We start from the raw sequence: 19287 nt of genomic DNA, 5'->3' as shown, positions 1-19287 counted from the left end.
TACTTTGTATTTTTTAAAATAGAGGCCTTTGTGCACCATTGGCTACATTCCCATTTATTAATTGCAGTGCCCAGCATTTCATTGTGAATGGCACACTAATAACATATGCAGCACACCAAAACATACCTGTATTAGAAATCACAGATGTAAAAACTCATTGTAGTGGGCTGCATTAGAAAAAATTGTGTAGGTTTTGTTTCATGCATTACAATGCATGGACAGCCGACACACTACAACAATGGGCCCTTTTCTGAGGGCAACTAAACATGGCTTTGCACTTGGACCTATACTTACTATGGATGACCTTGATTTTGATTCAGATTGGACTTTAGCTTGCTGTCTACTGCCTGCTCTGACCTTCTGAATGACCATAGACTGCCCTAATTAGCTATGCAATTTAGATTTCCACACTTGTTTGCAGTCAATTCTGTCCACACCATCAGTGGCTCTGGTGAAGACAAGACATTTCTACAAATTAAGTCTTGACATAAGCCTTCTGCCACTTCACACAGGAGATCCACTCTGGAACAGCCCTGACTTGTTTCCACTCCCGGTTCCGCGCACCAAGCTTTAGGCGTTCTGACTGTAAACAGTAACATAGTACAGCAATACAACTCTACCTGGCTGCAGATGTGCTTTGCCAATGAAGTAAATGTTCACAGTACATATGTGCTGCCACTGCTCTCTAGATTTTTGCCCACCTTTGGGTGTTGAGTAGGCCGTAAATAAAGACCTCTGTGATACTTGCCCTTCCCTTTTTGATTGTAAGCCCTCACGGGCAGGGCCCTCCTTACCATCTTGTCTTGAATTGTATTGTGACTGTAATGTCTTCCTTATATTGTAAAGCGCTGTGCAAACTATTGGCGCTATATAAATCCTGTATAATAATAATAATGCATAGTAACAGTGAAGTAAGATCTCTTAAAATAGAAAAAGGATATGCAGAAAGCACATGCCCAATAAAATGATGTTTGCACTGAAAATCCTCTTACAGAAGTACAGTGCAACATTTTTTTCATAGACCTATAACCACCGCAGTGAGCATGCATGAACAATCATTTACATGGTGGCCATGGACGCTGTAGGCAGATGCACAACCAGGCAGAGCAATTATGCCGTAAAGTGGAACTTCGGCTATAAAAGTCCAATTGCTACTCTGCATTAGTGAACTGGTAACTAGTCCCTTGGGCTGCTTTTTACCAGCTCACTGAAATGCCAGGCAAACTGAATATCCACCCAATGGGGTAACTGACTACCCTCTACCAAATCACCAGCTGGGTTTTACATTACAAGCTGAATTACAGTGAATAATGTCCAGCCCAGCACAGCCTTGGCTTCCTGAAACATGAAAAGGCAGACAAAAGAGCTTGTTCATAGCAATAACAAACCAAACTTGGTTACTTGTAAGGCTCTTGGTGGCCCCTGTCCTGATCAGTCTGGGACATACTGTATGCTTTCTTTAACCCCTGGTAAAACAACCCTGTCCCAACATGACATTTTAGTGACCAGCAAATTACACCCTACAAACCAATCATCATATATCCTTTTAGGTCAACACTATAATCTGGATTTTCCTCTAAAACACAAAGCTGAAGCTAAATCTTTTTTGCCGTCTGTGTCTCTACAGTACACATCAAGGCTGTGAGGACAAAGCACATGGAGGTTTGTAATAGAATACAAGATTAACAAGAAAAACAGGAAGAATAGAGAACACATTTTAACTTAATTGCTTAACTTTTTACATTAAAAGATGATAAGGTCACAGTTTCCTGACAGATAGCAGCCCTGATACCCACTGTCCAAGACAGTGCTGTCTTACAACAGTATTGTTTCCCTTCAGTAACTAGTAATATATGATGCACTATAATTTCAATACAAATTAGTAAATTAAATGTGAGATTGTAGTCCAGCACAGGAGTGACCATGGAGCGGTGGCTACTTTACAACACACACAGGGACCATGAGGAACAAAAGTAGCCACCCTCCAGAAGAAAGGATATCCTATGTCGCTATTATCTATATGCAGTTTTCCCCTACATTCACCCATCAGATTGGTGAGTACCATAACTATAGTTTTGGTTTGGGGTGGGGGGATTACTCTGCACATAGAGAATGTTTGTAGTTATAAGGGTAAATTGGAATATACAAGTGGGTTATATAAAAGAGATTGTGAGATTATGCCATTTGCCTGGAATTCTGCTTTAGGTTTTAGCATGCTGCCCTACCATATAGTTGTACTGCACTGGAGGGTATCGATATGCATGTGGTCAAATACTGTCACCTAAACATCTTGTATCCTATTCCAATATGTCCTGTCCCAAGAATGTTCTGGGAGAAGAGGAGGACTCGGTGTTGAGATAACATCCAGGTGCCAAAACTAATAGCGCCTGCTATTGAAAAAGCAGGGTAAGTACTGTGACTAGCCTGGAACCTGGAAAATGCCAAATGCAGTGATAACTGCATATTTTCTGGATTTATGACCCCCACTATTGACCCTTTATATGGTGAATAGTTACAAGCTAAGGTATTTTTTTTTTAAATATCTGCCCTCTAGATTTCCTTGTTTTGATTCCCTGTACCTAACAAAACATTTCAGCAAAATATGATTTTATTAACCACCAATTTAAACCAGAAAAAGTAGAATTATGGCCTCCAATAAAAAAAATATGTGCGGCAGTACTAAAATATAGGTGCATTTGCACCTGTAGTTTCCTCTAAGCCCCTCTACAAAGCTCCCAAAATACCTGTTGAGCCTGCCATTGAAGTTTACTTAGAGCAGCTTTCTGTGATGGTGTGGCAACAATGCTGCACTGCTCCTGAACTCGAAGCAGAGTTGCCACTTTCATGTAAACTGTGCCTGCTTGTACTGCAGTAGGGTGAAGAAATGTTGCAGGGGCTGTGGCTACCAGATTCTCATTGCTGATTCACAACCCTGTAACTTGTGAGTCAGCACCAGGCCACACCCAGACCAACTCACTGCTTTCTGGATTGGCCGCACTGCTTCTGTTGCTGAAACTCTTTAACTGCAGCGTCTGGGAGATGAATTTATAAGGCTTGAGCATCACATAGGAACTTGATTTAGTACGTGTTGCTTGTTTAAATTGTCATACAGGAGCCTTTAGTTGTACTTTAACTCATGGCTTAGTATTACTTTGTTAAAATTTTTATAAAAATGACAAAAAAGGAAAATTACAAATAAAATTAAACTACTGTAAATGACTTTATAATCATGGTAAAGGGTAAAATATATATTTACATAGTATCGTGGCTGTTAACTGCTGTGCAGTATGTAAACATAGTATCATTACCATCTAGCACTAATTTAGAAGATTATTATGACTACCGGTTCAAAGGTTAACTGTTGATTGGATATTTTGCAACCCTTAAAAGGAGAACTATGGGGTCAGGGCTTTTCCCCATAGTTCTCCTTAGGGTAACGGGAGGACACAAACTAGCGTCCTCCCGTTACCCTAAGCTCGTGGTATACTGAGACGCCGCAGCGGATCCCGACAACGATGTCGAGATCCGCCCAGCTGCGTGAGTGACAGCTGGCTCTGCCTATCTAGAGGCAGAGCCAGCTGTACCCGCCCCCTCCCCTGTCCGTTCCGCCAGTCAGCGCTGGCGGATCGGAGCGGGGAGGGGGGAATCTAGCCCCTCCCCTGTCACGGCAGAGAGCCGTGACAGGATCGAGAGGTGAGCGAACGCCGTTATCTGTTCGCTCACCTCCCGATCTACTGAGCCGACCTGTGACAATCTCATTGTCACAGGTCGGCTAGAACTATGAGGTGAGTGGAAATCACTCATCTCATAGTTCTCCTTTAAGATGTGCGTATTGTGAGTTGTGGCAGTTCAGAATTTTAGTTACAGTACATTCACAGTTTCTTAACGTACATTGCACTACATCTGTCAGATACTGCAGCACACTATAAATTAATTATGAGAGGGAGCAGTGTCCCAAGCTTGTAACTCCCCGTAGATTAATTAGATTGGCAAGCAAGTCATATTTACTGTTCTACTTACTGTATCTTGTTTGTAAGCATAAATTGAAGGCTCTTCATTAAATGTTAAAGTATGCCTGTAGAGTTACTTGACAGTGACTTGAAATGGACATGGCAGTTTACTATTTACATATCAATAAAAAATATATATATAACAACTGACTTAAAATCTCCAAATCAAAGTGCAGAGCAAACCTTTACCCTAACTAATATCTTCTTATCTATTCAAGCAAAGAAATCCTGTGGCACATGAAAAAAAGAGCCAGAGGATGGCTCATTAGGAATGGCTGAGCTATAAAGTATATTTTGTTCTTTTGGTGTCTGAAAATTAAAAAATATGAATCCCAAGGATTAAACAGGGAAGTCTAATGCCTGTTCTTAATAAATAGGAGAACTTAGGGAACTAAGAGCATATAAGCAAAAATAAATTACAGGATAACTTAGCTTTAAAAATACAATTTTAGGGATGCCAAGCAACTTTGAAAATACAACCCATTACCTGTGCTTCTTTTTCTATGTGCTTTAAGGGGTGTCATCACAAGCTCAGGCCAGTGTAAACAACACTTTGTTTACCTTGTTTCTGTCTGCAGTCTGCCCTCATCAACTGTAAAGTGTAGAGAGTAGAAACCTATTTAATTCAATAGCTTCAGTGCTAGGAGCATCAAATGATGTTTTTTTTATAACTGCAATGTAGTCACTGCTAAAAGCAGCCTATACATGCATTGAGTGTGGCCAGGTCCTGCCTAGCCCAGAATTTCATGTGATACCAGACAGCTATTGGTGACAGCAGAATGCACCTCTAGATGGATCCTTGTTGTTATTCCAGGTCTCTGGCATGCTCACTGAACAATACATAGTTCAGATCGGTGGAAACTGTAGACATAATGAATCTGAACCAAGCAATGTTTACACTGGCTTTGCAAAGCTGATTGGATCCCCCTAAATACAGTAATATCGTTAATATATTTTCTGAGTACAGTTATCCTTTCATTTCTCTTTTCTACAGGAGCATTTAAGAGTTAATTCATTGTCTTAGAAGAGCAGTAAACAGTAGCCTTAGCATTAATTTTGAATCATCCCATGATACTGTTTATATACACAGATAATTGATTTTATTTAGTAAGGCAATACAAAGAACAATAACTAAATGCTACGTGTTATAAAGCACTTAATCAGTTGTAACTATGTAAGATGATTTGTGATTAATCTATACAGGCTGCAGTTTTAACAGACCCTGTTACCAGACCATTGATTTCAACAAAATTCATCAGACAGGATACCATACGTACTTTTAATGTATTTTGTGCATGTTATTTACACATAAGAGCCACCTGTAGGCATTCAAAAGGCCAGAGACTGCTGCTGGGCACCACCATCTTGGATGTGATATCAAGAGCCCCAGCAGTCATAGTATTAAAGTATGCCCCTTGACTTCTCCTCCACCAGTTACATAAATGGATATTCCGGGAGGGGCGGAGGAGCTTGGCCAGCACACTGTGCAATAAGACACTTTCAGAGGAGGAGAAGGCTATGACATGCAAGGAGGGAAGGGGCCATGATAGAAAACTGACTCTTTCTGGAGTAGTCACATTTTCTAGAAAGTTCAAAGGCAGATTGCAAGTGACTAGAAAAATGACAGAATCATGTCAGATAGTATGATTTATAAATTATTGTATACTGGCTTGATACTTTAGAAACTTCATAATGGCTTAACCAAACACTACATACAAGATCTTAATACTCATATTATGAATAAACATACAGGCTGCTACTAAAACATAATGCATATTATGTCAATTCAGTTTTCAGATGTTAATAAAGGCCATTACTTACACAAATAGCACTATTCCTGTATTTGCCAAAGCAAAGGCCAAACCGAGGATTCCGCTGCCCATGATAGCATTACTCAAGTTAAACACAGACATTCCAATAGATGTAGTCCCAGGACTCTGTGGATATTAAATATTTGCAATTAATGAATATACATGCCTGTTTGCAAATTGAAATATTAAAAATAAAATATCATTATTATTATTATACAGGATTTATATAGCGCCAACAGTTTGCGCAGCGCTTTACAATATAGGGCAGACATTACAATCGCAATACAATTCAAGACAAGATGGTAAGGAGGGCCCTGCCCCTGAGGGCTTACAATCTAAAAGGGAGGGGGAAGTGATACATGAGGAGGGATATATATGTTTCAATGGTAAGTAGAGATAAACTCAGATCTGACCCAGAGCGACCGGTATCATGAACAACAGATACAGTCATGTAAAAAAAGTAAGAACATCCCATTTAAATTGTTGACTTTTTTAACATGCCTGTTCAGATATGTTGAAAAAGTCAACAATTTCAATGGGATATTCTTACTTTTTTAGATCTAAACAGTGAACACAGATATAGGTGATATTCTTGAATAAACACACAAGGAAATTGTTCCTTTTCAATAATTTATTCAGTAAAAATATGAACAAATGTAATGGTGTACTGTGGAAAAAGTAAATACATCATTGGCCTCAGAAATTGGTATTGCCTCATTGGCAGAAATTACTTCTTGTAGGTGTTTTGCATAAGTCACCACCAGTCTCTAAGTCAGTCAGTAACATTTTTGACCACTTCTCCATATACAAATTCCTTCAGTAGCAGTGGTGGTATATGTAGGGATGTACTTACTTTTTCCACATGACAACATGGCAACATCCCAACATTTACCACTACTTCAAATCCATTAAATTATAATCAGGTGTTCCAGTTATCTGCACTTTCCTTCATTTAGATTAAGAGAATAAATATGCCATGTCAGTTTTATGTGTTTTTGTTTATTCATTTATAACTGGGGACACAAAGTACTATGTGTCCCTAGTTATTTACAAACACTGGAGTGATCAGACGATACCTCCAGTGTTTGTCCTGCACAGAGGATTGGTACATACTAGTGACATGTACTGATCCTCTGCCGCTCGTCCACGCACAAATGGCCTCAGCTTCTCCCCTGCTCTCCCATGCAGAGGCAGCGGGGGATCCGACGAGAAGTGAAAGAGCACTTCAGCCGCAGGGGGTGTCGGAGCCGCTGTGACAGAACGGACGAGCAGTGAGGGGAGAGAGAGGCGCCGGCTGTCAGATCCTGGCCGAGCGTTTCTCTCTCTCTCTCCTCACCGCTCTGCATTAGTTCTGTGACAGCGGCTCCGTCCTCCGCCCTCCCCCGCCGCCGGTTCCTTCACTTCTTCTCGGATCTCCCCAGCGGGTATCCAGAGAAGCGGCGGGAGGAGAGGACATGACGATCTACCAGTGATCGCTATGCTATATCGACTGGTAGATCGCGATCGACCTTGTGGGCACCCCTGTTCTAATATATCACCTTTATCTGCAGGGACTGTTTGAATGAAGATGTAAATGTCTGACACACCTGCCATACAAACTGGCTTCTCCGTAGTAAGAAGGCTGAGAGGTTAGGAAACTATCTGACCCCACCGAACTAGTAAAGGAATCTATTGGAAACCCTTACCCATTCATAAAACAGACAAATGCATCTAATGGTCCAACATCATGTTTTGGATGATTTGACATCTTTGATGACAACAACAATCTATTGCCATTAAGTTATTTGTATAATAAATGTAGGTGACAGCAATATCACTATAGATTTTCTAAAGTACTTTTGTGCAATTAAAGTCAAATTTTTTGACATATAGGAATTTACTCCCTTAAGTTAAGCCTTCAGGTATATATATCCATAAATACCTCCTATATTAAGCACCATAGTAGGCTGAACTGTTTTATTATATATCTGGTAACTTGTTTTATGCTGACGTTTTTATACTTGTGTGTGGCCAACGACAATACAGGTTTAAAAAAAAGTCAATAATTTGCCTATGTATTTTTAGAAAAATTCTCTAGTTAGTTGCATTAGTTGTTAACTCCTCCAGGTGCATTGCTACATTTCCATGCATGCAGATAGAAAATGGCATTGTGAATTTTAATTAGGGTTCCATTTAAAATATGCTATTGATGTTTTAAAATGTAATTAAAATGCCGAAATATGCGTATTACATTTACATTAAATATTGAGGGAGTTATTCACTGGGCTGCCGAAGGCAGCCTATTGTATAACCGAGCCGAAGTGAAGTGAGCCGAATGCCGTTCAGCTATTGACTTCAGCCTTGTATGGCTGATTTCAGCCGTACATTGGCTGGAATCAGTCATGCATCGGCTGCCTTCAGCTCCCTTCAGTTCAGCCGAACATGCAGAACACGTTCACCTCAAATGACCTGAGGACAGTTGGCTGTCATTGAATGACAACAAATGGGCGGTGACGGTCGTGACGTGTCGGTAAACTCCACCCATTTGTTTTCATTTTTCCTGCACTTGCAATAGCGATTTGACATATGCTGGCAAAATGTCAATAGATAGGTGGCCTATCTGTTGACATTTTGCCGGCATATGTCAGATTGTTCAGTCTGTGGAGGCAGTTTGTTGGGTGCGGACGTGTCGGCAGGTTTTTTTTTCCATTTCAACGAGTCGGCGTCATTGTGGACAACACTGGACATCATGATTGACCCTTGGATTACCTCGACAATTAAAGGAATTGTACCTGTTGGAATCCTGTGACGTGCCTGACCCGGTTTGTTTGGACATTGCAGTGTCGGTTCCTATCAGTGGCACTCGTGCTCCTCGCTGTCCATCGGCTCCCTGTTCCCACCTCCAGGGGTGGAAGGATAAGAGTCGCAAGAGAAGCCTCCTCACCTTCCGGTCTCTTACTAGGTACGTGACATTTTGTTTTGCTTTTTTTTTCAATTAAATATTTTTTTCTTAAAGTGTGGTCTGTTTATTTACTTTTTAGTTAACCCTTTAGTGAATGAGTAGGGGGGAGGCTACATCTGGGTGCCCCTTAATTAAAGGGTACCCCAATGCAAATAAGTCCCCCTGCCTGAAGACCCCCACAACCAACGGGTCAGGGCTTGTGGGGAAGAAGCCCTTGTTCCCATTGGCACGGGGACAGGGTGCTGGGCTGAGCAGTACCAGAAAGCACAAACGATTACTGGGAAAGAGCTGGCTTTGCAGTTCTTCTTAGGTTTTCCAGATTTGGCTTGGGTTTCTGGAACTGCTTAGGCTGAGAGTCCTGGGTGACTATATTGCCAAATGACACCATGGCATTGCCACGCACTGCCACAAGTGATTTGCCTTTTTAGTTTTAGAGCTGAATGCTTATATCTAATTTGGAACACCTGATTCTAATTTCATGGATTGAAAGTGGTGGTAAATGTTGGGGTGTAAACTGGGGTGTACGTACTTTTTCCACATGACAAATCAGCAATGAGGGAGGAAGGGACACCCACCTAGCAAGCCAGAATAAACCTTAGCAATCAATGGGATGACACATGTTGCAGCCAGATCACAGTCACATCCTCAGACTGAATTTATTATAAGCAGAACAGTAACACTGAATAGCTTTGTATGTGTCCATGCCTATATAAAACAATTTTTTCCATTAGCCTGTGTAGTTCTAATGTGCATGTCTGTGTGTTATACAAAAGGCAATTAATAGTTATAATGGTACACCACTAACAGATACTAAATAGTATGCAAAGGATGAATAGCAAAATGTACACTTACATAATCATCACATGATTTCTTTTTTTCAAGGTGGCTGTTTGTAAGACTTCGTCTACTTTCGCGGTCAGCAATAAATTTACTGCAAAGAGGTAAAAATATGCATTTTTACATAAGTAGAGGGCTTTTTTATGTTATAACATAGGCAAACGACAGATATGATACATCAGGCACCTACAAAATACTGTATGCGAAAGTGAACAAATCCATACAAAAGACTACATCATAATATAAAAATAGCAGTACAAGGCCAACAAGTTGACCTAGCCTCAAACTGTATACTTCGTATGAATAGAGTGCATATGCACATTGCTAAATTGCATTATTATTTAAGACAAAATATTATCACTTTCCTGCTCTGAATAAAAAGTTTGAAGGTTGACTATTTTTTAAATGTCCTGAATCAACATAAGTGAGTCAATAGCTTTTTTGCATGAGCAAAATGCAACCGTCAGTTGTCAAGTGAATTACAAGACCATGAACTGGGTTGCTCGTTTGTAGTTCTCTAAAAAGTTAATTTTATCTAATGATGTGGGGTTATCTTAAAGATTATCCGAGCAGGGGTGAAAACATTATGTTATACATCTTACTTGATTATATAAATTTAAAGATGGAGGTGGCTATCAGACGGTGGTCAGATATGCAGGCACAACAAAAAAAAAGCCACTGAATTTTGGTTTCATTTTAGATTGCTATGCAACCTCGCATGCTGGTAACAAGGAGGGGAACAAAGTGAGGCAAAATATCCCATATACATCACTGAAGTACTTTGGACTGTTTGGCCTGAGATGTCGGATTCTGTCTTATTGTTCCAACAGACATAATTTGCAGATCTAAAATCAGCTGGCTCTTTGTAATGGTTTATATTTATAAATTGTGGCTATTAGTAACAAGATCTGTATTTGGTTAACATAGTCTGTATTTACAGGTGAAACTCGAAAAATTAGAATATCGTGCAAGGTTCATTTATTTCACTAATGCAACTTAAAAGGTGAAACTAATATGTGAGATAGACTCATTACATGCAAAGCAAGATAATTCAAGCCGTGATTTGTCATAATTGTGATGATTATGGCTTACAGCTCATGAAAACCCCAATAACCCCAAATCCACAACATCAAAAAAGTAGATTATTACATGCAATCAATAAAACAAGGATTGTACATAGAACAATATCGACCTCTGAAAAGTACAAGCATGCATATGTACTCAGTACTTGGTTTGGGCCCCTTTTGCAGCACTTACTGCAATTACTTTTGCACAATATTCTAATTATTCGAGTTTCACCTGTAGTTTGAATGGTAAAATGTGAAAAACATGATAGCACTATGGCTTTTTCTTCAAGGTTACACTTTATGACACCCAGAACAAACATTTAAAATGGATCTATAATCAAAATGATAGATGTGCTGTCTTATAGAGAACCTCTAAAAAGGTTAAGAAGTGTCCTGTAAAATCTACATTTTGTCTTTGATTCCTCTTGAAAAATGTCAGTAGTCTACCATGCATGTGACTTTACCTAGGCAATCCTGTGTGCTTTGGAGTCACTACTGTGCTGCTTGGTATTCTTCTAAGGGCCTGATTGAGACAAAGCTCTACTTGTGGATCTGTGCTTCCACACCTCTCCTGCTGTTTCTTGATAATAAGAATTACCCCACAAGTCTTCACATCACAAGACAGAACAAGATAACTGTTCTATTTTTTTAATTCAACCCTTGGGCTGAACAAAAGAAATAGTACAGATTCCTCCATCAACACTATATCAGCGTTGATCGAGGAATCCCTGCTGATGCTTTTATATTCTGATAGAGGCCGATGGCCACTGTCAGAATACCCAGACAGAGCTGACAGCTCATTGGCAAGTCTTTCTTTCGAAGATTTTCTGACCAGCTCTTTCGAGGGATGCTGCCCGAAAGTGTGCCCACTGTGTGAAGTTTGTACGGTTCCGGACGAAATTCACATAATATATGGCCAGCCTAACATTAGGAAGCAAAGCTTTGCTCCTCTACTAAGATGACCACCACCCCACAGAGACCAGAGACACAGTGTAGAGCAAGGCATAATGAAGTACAAGTATTTCTCAGAAAGTGCAGGCTTCAGTGTCTGTGTTTATATTTAGTACTCGAGTGGATGTGTTTTACATTTCTATTTTGACCTTTGCGGTATAAAAACGAATTAATAAGTTAACCATATAACATTCTAATACGCTCTATGTACAGTTCCTCTGCTGTGGCTCAATCTTTTTGTTTTAAAATGTTTATTGGTTTTCAATAGAATAAACAAGTGTTTTACACGTAGTTGTGGCTCAATCTTTTAACAATGTTATACTAAAATGAATGGTTTACAAAAATTAGGACAGTTTCTGTATGCTTACAAAACCCATGTATGTGCTGAAACCTACCCTCAATCACTCCGTAAAAAAAATCAGTAAATCATAATGGGGGTTTGCAGTTTTCAGGTTCACAAAAATGACAAAATATTTAAAGAAGGGTAAAAGATTATTCACTACATTTATTTTAAAGTTTTTTTTCTGGGGCAAGGGAACTATTTTTCAATGAATAACAAACCATGTAAAAGTAATCTTGGTAACACGTTGTTGCTGCTAGTTACTCTACAGGAGCTTCAGATTTGTGCATTGGATCCTTTCCTTTATTGTATTTGACACAATACCTAGGGTTGGGAAATTTCTAATTGCCTCTATAGCACACAACACACTTACTGTTGGGAGAGTAAAATGTACTTTTCCCAATACTTAGAGCCGGAACTGCAGGTGTCACATGCCGGCTCTATAGACCGAGAGCTGAGCGCTATAAGTCACAACTCCCTGCAGGGATTACCCCTCTCCGTTTTTCCAGCTATGACTGGAGGGACAGACAGAGGAGGGGGCGGGCACAGCTGGCTCTGACTGTAGAGAGGCAGAGCCATCTCTCAATTAGGCAGCTGGGGAGATCCCAACAATGTTGTTAGAATCTTTCCCAGCTACAGCATGGCTCTGCACTAATCAGCGACTAGCGGGCAGTAAAAAGGTTTGGCTTCAGATGTCTTTTAAGTCAGACCTGTCCTACTAATTTCCAAAACATATGGTCCCCCTGTGTTGAGTTTATTTCTGCCAATTCTCTTACTCCTATTACTAGCTTTACCAAAATGTTAAACTGCACTACCAGTATTAGGTGCGATTGTATACAAGTTCAGTGGAAAATGATGGTGGTTTTCGACTTGGCTCACAAAACAGTTTGTTCAGAGAAATTGGGTGGTGGTGGTTGGGAGTCTGGGGGCTTGTTTATATAAGAGGGAAATCTGACTGTATGGTTGAGCTTTGTACCCTTTGTCTTTTTGCTACACATTTTTTTGGTCTATTGTTTTTTACTGTTATGACACAAAATTAATAAAATACTTATGTTGCCTCCTTTGTTGTCTTCATATTTGCTGGCTGTCATGTTGATCTTCTGGCTTCAGAACTTTGAGTGACTAACCCAAATTCAACATGCAAATAAGGATTTCTGAGTTTCTTGATATTCATATTGGTTCAAGGTCAATGCCTCAAAAAGTACTGAAGCAAGAGGGTCACCATAAAACGTCACAAGGGTTTGTCATCCTTATCATTGTACATGTCCCCCTTCCCCCCTCCAAAAAAAGAAATTCATATAGATGTGTAGCAGGGAGAGTGAGACTTACAATGAGTGAATATCTGCTTTAAAAATCAATTACAATAGCAGCTATGGAGGGCTGGCTTCTTTTAAACCTATTTGACTGCTTATTAAAAATATGTAAATACTTTAATGTCCATAGTCTGAGCACAGGTACACTCAAGCTTCTCTTTCTTGGTTCAGCACTGATTTGGATAAATATATTCACAATGAAATATTTCCAATAAATGTGCTCATATAAAATATAGCAAACAATATTTCTTGACTACAGTGATATAATATGATTTTTGTAATCAGATATAGTTAATAATTAGTAAGATGACTGTAGTTTCAGTGATCCAGCTCTAGGAACATTACCCACCTGCTGATACGATTACCATCTGCCTCACTGAGCTCATTGGAATCATTGCTGATATTGTCATCTTCTGGCGTGTTCATGTTCTGCAATTCTGTCAATTCCAAACCGTTTTTGAAAGGCATTTTCAAAGCTTGTTTCCAGTCGCTAGCTTTTGTTTAATATGTATTTTGCTCTGTGTATGCTTAACAGTGATCCTTTAGAAAAATAAATATTGTTTATGAATAAAACATACACCACAACATAATCATTTATTAGAGCAAGAAATGCATACATTGTTTGTAGCCCAAATCCATAAACTGTTTGTTTTTTTTTTGTTTTGGATAGAGCGGGGAAGGGTTAGAAACTGAATAAGGTATTATATGAAGGATATATTAATCTAGTAGGTATTCTCTGTCAGGTCTTAAAGAGGAACTTTATCCATATCTTTAAAATAACAACAAATATACCTTTAGAAATGCTTAGTAATGACAATCTACAAACAGATACGTCCAGATAATTGCAGGCTTTGTATTCTTTGCATATCTTATTTCTCTTTTCTTTCCCATTCTTCTGTCAGTGGCCATGTTAACTAAGGGAAGGTTACTAGATCTCCCTTTACTTCCTGGAACTCTGGCACATGTGACTAGGACATGTGACTGGGACATGTGGCCATGCACATCATCTCAGGGGAGGAAAATACCTTTCGCTGATTTTATTATTATTATTATAATACAAGATTTATATAGCGCCCACAGTTTGCGCAGCGCTTTACAAAATTGAGGGAGACAATACAATTAACAATACGATTTCTGAACAGGAGGTAGGAGAGCCCTGCTCGTGAGAGCTTACAATCTATTAGGAGGGGCAAGTGATACAATAGGTAATAATTGTGTGGAATGATTTAATAAAAGAACTGAAAGTACTGTTACATCGAGGTGAAATAGGCCTCCCTGAAGAGATGAGTTTTCATGGATCACCGAAGATGGACAGAGTAGGAGATAGGCAGACAGATCGGGGTAGGGAGTTCCAGAGGATGGGAGACACTCTGGAAAAATCCTGGAGATGAGCATGCAAGGAGGTGACAAGATAGCTGCAGAGTGGGAAGTTTTGGGAAGAACAAAGGGGGCGGTTTGGGTGATATTTTGAAATGAGGTGGGTGATGTAGGTTGGGGCGGATTTGTAGATGGCTTTGTAGGTTATGGTTAGTATTTTGAATTTTATAATTTGGGGAAGTAAGAGCCAGTGGAGCAATTGGCAGAGGGGGTGGCGGACAATGATCAATTGGTAAGGTGGATGAGTCTGGCAGCAGCAATCATAATGGACTGTAGGGGGGAATCTCATGAGATTACAGATGAGATTTCTCAGCAATGCTCTACTGATGTTACCCTCCCAGGATGCAACACTTGGGCACATACATCATTTGTGCCAGAACTGGACCAAGAAGTAGATTAACCCTATTTGTAAGTAAATTAAAAACAAGTTTTTTTAACTAATGAATGTAGTATGATTTTATATCAGCATGCAGAGCTGCATCCTGCTGTGATTTTTAGTGAAAGGGGTTAAAGGTCCAATTTAAGCATTGTAGAGGGAATTAGTCTTCCTAGGCAGGTCTCGCAGGAGTAGTAGCTGAACGTTGGCTCTTAGCTCAAGTAGGGGCTGGATGTACAAGTAGGAGAGGGATAAAAGAGCAATAATAAAATAGCATATAAAGTCCAGCTTTGCTGTTATTCAGATTCTTATTTAATAAAAATCAATGTATTTTCTCCTCGCATACCCAGACACTTTGAACCCCTGAAACGCTTTTCTGCTATAAGAATATCAATAAAGTCGAATCTGGCCTTTATACATTCTGATTTTGGTGGTTTTCTCTTTGCACACCCAGTCCCTACTTGAGGTTTTATATACTGTCTGTGTCCTCTCCGGGGAGAATTACCCCCTCACTTTCTGTTCTGTCTGACACTTGACCAATGGGCAGAAAGTGAAGAAAAATCTCCCACACGTGGACAAAGGCAACAATAAAAACCTGCCAAAATTTCTAACCCTTCTCTTCTCTAATTAAAAAACCCCATAATAAACAATTGCTGTTCATGTCCCTGTTAGGAAGATTTCCTTTTATTCCTTTTCTTTCTGACACCTGTAAAATAGACGGCAAGTGAAGCAAAGTCTCCCCAATGGTGACAGAAAATGAAGTAGAACCCAGAAACAATATTCTACATATCTGTAATAAAACTTGCTGTATTTTTCTTGAAGACGTTTCACTGGTCATCCGACCAGCTTTCTCAATTCCGAATTACAGCAAGTATACAGCAAGTCCAGTTGCCTTGACTTATTTTTTTCTCCAGATATACCATGACCTGGATAAATGAGAACCTTCACAAAAATATTCTACATACTGTACATAAAAAATATTAAAAACTGTATCTACAACTAATACACAAATCAAATGATAAAAAAAGTTTAAAATCCTCACAAATACTCTATTAATATAATAATAAAAAATAGACACTGACAAATTTTTAACAGTGTATGGCAGTTTTACACATGAAAAATTGTAACACTGGTCAATTATGATGCAAATACTATTGTGAAACTAGCTGTCCCATAGTCATGTAGCAGAATTATCCAGCAATAACATGGGATCATATACAATAAAAGAGTGATGCATGGTTCACATTAATATTTCAATTTGCTGAAGAAATTCATTAGTTGACATATATAAAGATACTGTGCAGATTTGTGGAATGTTCATTTAGTATTGTATTAAAGAATTAGAGGTGTTGCCTATAGTAACTCATTTCTACTTGTCATAATTTTTAAAAAAATATATAAAAATGATTGGACATTTAAAAAAAAAATATTAATTACTAAGAATGAATATGCAGAGGAAACATTGCATTTGTTTCAGGGTTATACACAGAACTAGCTAAAATAACTGAAATGTGCTCACAGTAGCTATAAATGTCCAAGCCCTGATTTACAAAGGTCATAAACCCACTCACCAGACTGTTGATCGATGTAGCAGGGATGCTTTAATCTGATTTAGTAAAAATAAACATGATGCACATGTTCCTATGTGACAAATGCATTAGGGGACCCAGTTTAGGACTATGTAATTGCAAATGTACTTAAAGTGTAACAATAAACAACACTTTTTTCAAGTTTTGGATAGAGTAGAGAGGGATTGGAACACTTGTCAGTTTTTTTTGCTGTCTGTGTCATTATGGAAATGTACCCATTGTATTTGTCCTGGTGACCATTATCCCCAAGAGAAAGAAAATCCCACATTTTTAAGCAGTCATCAGAACAGGAAAGGAGGGGGAATCTTCCAATAAAGGCATTAGTTCTGGTGGTGACTCTGGTGACAACCAGGGATTTCCCTCACTTTGAGGGATGTCTTTTCACTTCCTGTTGTGGCTATGGGATGGGAAGTGAAGGGAAATTTCCCCAATCGGACACAGATGGCAAAAACACTGGCAAGGGTTATAACCCTCCCTTAAAGTGACATTAAAGTCTATTCCCGGTGCCGGTTTCTGATCCAGCGTTGACTGCTGTGTCTTCTGGGTCCCACCGATTCTGTGTGGGTGCACGCTGCCTGGCTGCCTGCATTGACTTACCTTATGTCTCTCCTCTTCTCCCGGCCGAAGATCTCTACTGCACATGCACCCGCCCTATGATCCTTTGCGGCCGCCCGAGAATCTTCAGAACTATGGACGGGAGCCGTAGTTCACATGCCATAACTTAAAGATAACTCCAGGCAGAACTTGTATTAACGCTTGCAGTACGGGGTAGCTGAGGGGTAGCTAACTGCTGCTAACTGGCAGTCCTTAAGAGAGGATGGGTATTCCTTGACAGGTTGGCCTCAAGAGTAAATGGGTTGAATAACACAGGGTGTCAATCAAATAGGAAGACGGGTGGAGGACAGAAGGTACAATGAGCATTGAGTCTATGTGGGAGAAGTGCCATACCGTGTTTCCCCGAAAATAAGACAGTGTCTTATTTTATTTTTTTCACAAAAAAAGACACTATGGGCGGGAGCTGCGGCCGGGCTTTACATTTAAAATTCAGTTTATGTGCAGCTACCCCGAAAGTAAGACCTAATGCTATCTTCAGGGATTTCTGTAATATAAGACCTACCCCGAACTAGGTCTTATTTTCGGGGTAGGTCTTATATTACAGAAATCCCCGAAGATAGCGCTAGGTCTTATTTTCGGGGTAGGTCTTACTTTCGGGGAAACACGGTAGAAGCGGTGAGTATTCATTCATTCTGATTTCATGTTTTCCACTACTGGACAATACATTAAAAAAATAATAGCTAGAGTTGTGCTCAAAACTGGCAGTTTGCATTTAGTAAGTTATATGGTAATCTGAGATAAATTGCTACATTGTTTCATTCTGCTGCTTATTGGTGTATTAATAAATACTTATAAATCATGCTATAACAACTATTAAAGTGGACCTTTACCTCCTTTGGCAAAAAATCACATCAGCATGCAGCTCTGCATGCTGATATGAAATTATCTTACATTCATTAGTTAAACAAACATATTTTTATTTTACTTACAATTTCTTGTTTTCTACTTCATGGTTCTCTTTGGCAAAAGTGAGGTAATGTGACCAAGTGCTGCATCCTGGGAAGGTTACATCAGCAGAACATTGCTAGGAAATCTCATTTGTAATCACATGAGATCTCAGGGAAAGGCATTTTTCCTCCCCTGAGATGATGTGCATGGCCACATGTCCTAGTCACATGTGCCAAAGTTCCAGTAAGTAAAGGAAGATTGAATGAAGATCTGTGAGAAGAATGGGGAAGAAAAGAAAAGCAAGGAAATACAAAACCTGCAATTATCTAGAAGTATGTGTTTTTAGATTGTCATTACTAAACATTTCTAAGGTGCATTTTCTAAGATGTATTTGCTGTTACTTTAAAGATAAGGGTAAAGTTCCTCTTAAGATTATATAGAAATGATATAGAAAGATGCTTTTATCTGCAACACTACTAGAACAATATTTTCAATGCAGGCAGATACAATTTTATCACTTCCTATGTAGGAGAGGCCTGTGAGTAATTTCATCTGTGTGGTTTGTGGTTGGCAAATAGTTTTGCTCCAGAGTATAGTAGTAAGGGTACAGATGATAATTTTTCAATGGCTACAGAAAAAAAAGTATAAATGTTAAGATTAACTCAAGAAAACCAATTAAATCGTTTCAGTGCTACATTGAAAACGCTGCAGCTGTGCTAAAGTCATAATGTCACTATAGTCCATAACATGTCCTGGCCCCCTGCATGGGTTTTATCACACTCCACTTGTTTATTGCTTTCATTTTCTATCGTCTGACCCCAGCGCTTTTTTGGGAGTGGTTGACACCTTTACATTGCATGTGGTTTCCTGGGAGGGAGGGTACCTCATGCATTAAAGGCATATTACACCTTTTGCAACAAAAATAATACATGTAATAAAAGTAAAAAAGTGTATTTATTCATTTTTACATTGGAGTCTGCAAAGCATTACAACTGAGGTCAGTGTATTGCAGATGCAATGCACAGGCTCCTGCAGAGAATTTCCCCAGCCCAGGTCCATATGGAAGTACCGACCTTCAGTTTTTTGCTGGAGGAAGGGGGTTGACATCATCATTGAGATCTACAAGTGACGCCGCTGTGTAGGCATGGTGAAACACAGTCATACCAAATATA

General features: G+C 39.3%; 1 protein-coding gene across 1 annotated transcript in view; it reads right to left on the bottom strand.

Moving 5' to 3' along the window:
- SLC38A1 (solute carrier family 38 member 1) overlaps window positions 1-19287 on the bottom strand; it is a 61236-nt gene that overhangs the window by 33646 nt on the left and 8303 nt on the right. Inside the window, exons 2-4 of the mRNA XM_018559486.1 lie at window positions 13620-13810; window positions 9615-9693; window positions 5832-5947 (exon numbers count right to left, since the gene is read on the bottom strand). Of these exons, the coding sequence (XP_018414988.1) occupies window positions 5832-5947; window positions 9615-9693; window positions 13620-13738 (314 nt within the window). The 5' untranslated portion in view covers window positions 13739-13810. The remainder of the gene's footprint in view (window positions 1-5831; window positions 5948-9614; window positions 9694-13619; window positions 13811-19287) is intronic.

This window comes from Nanorana parkeri, unplaced genomic scaffold, assembly GCF_000935625.1.
Source record: "Nanorana parkeri isolate BGI_ZX_2015 unplaced genomic scaffold, ASM93562v1 scaffold399, whole genome shotgun sequence".
Lineage (NCBI taxonomy): Eukaryota > Metazoa > Chordata > Amphibia > Anura > Dicroglossidae > Nanorana > Nanorana parkeri.
This window is presented reverse-complemented; position numbering and strand designations above follow the sequence as displayed.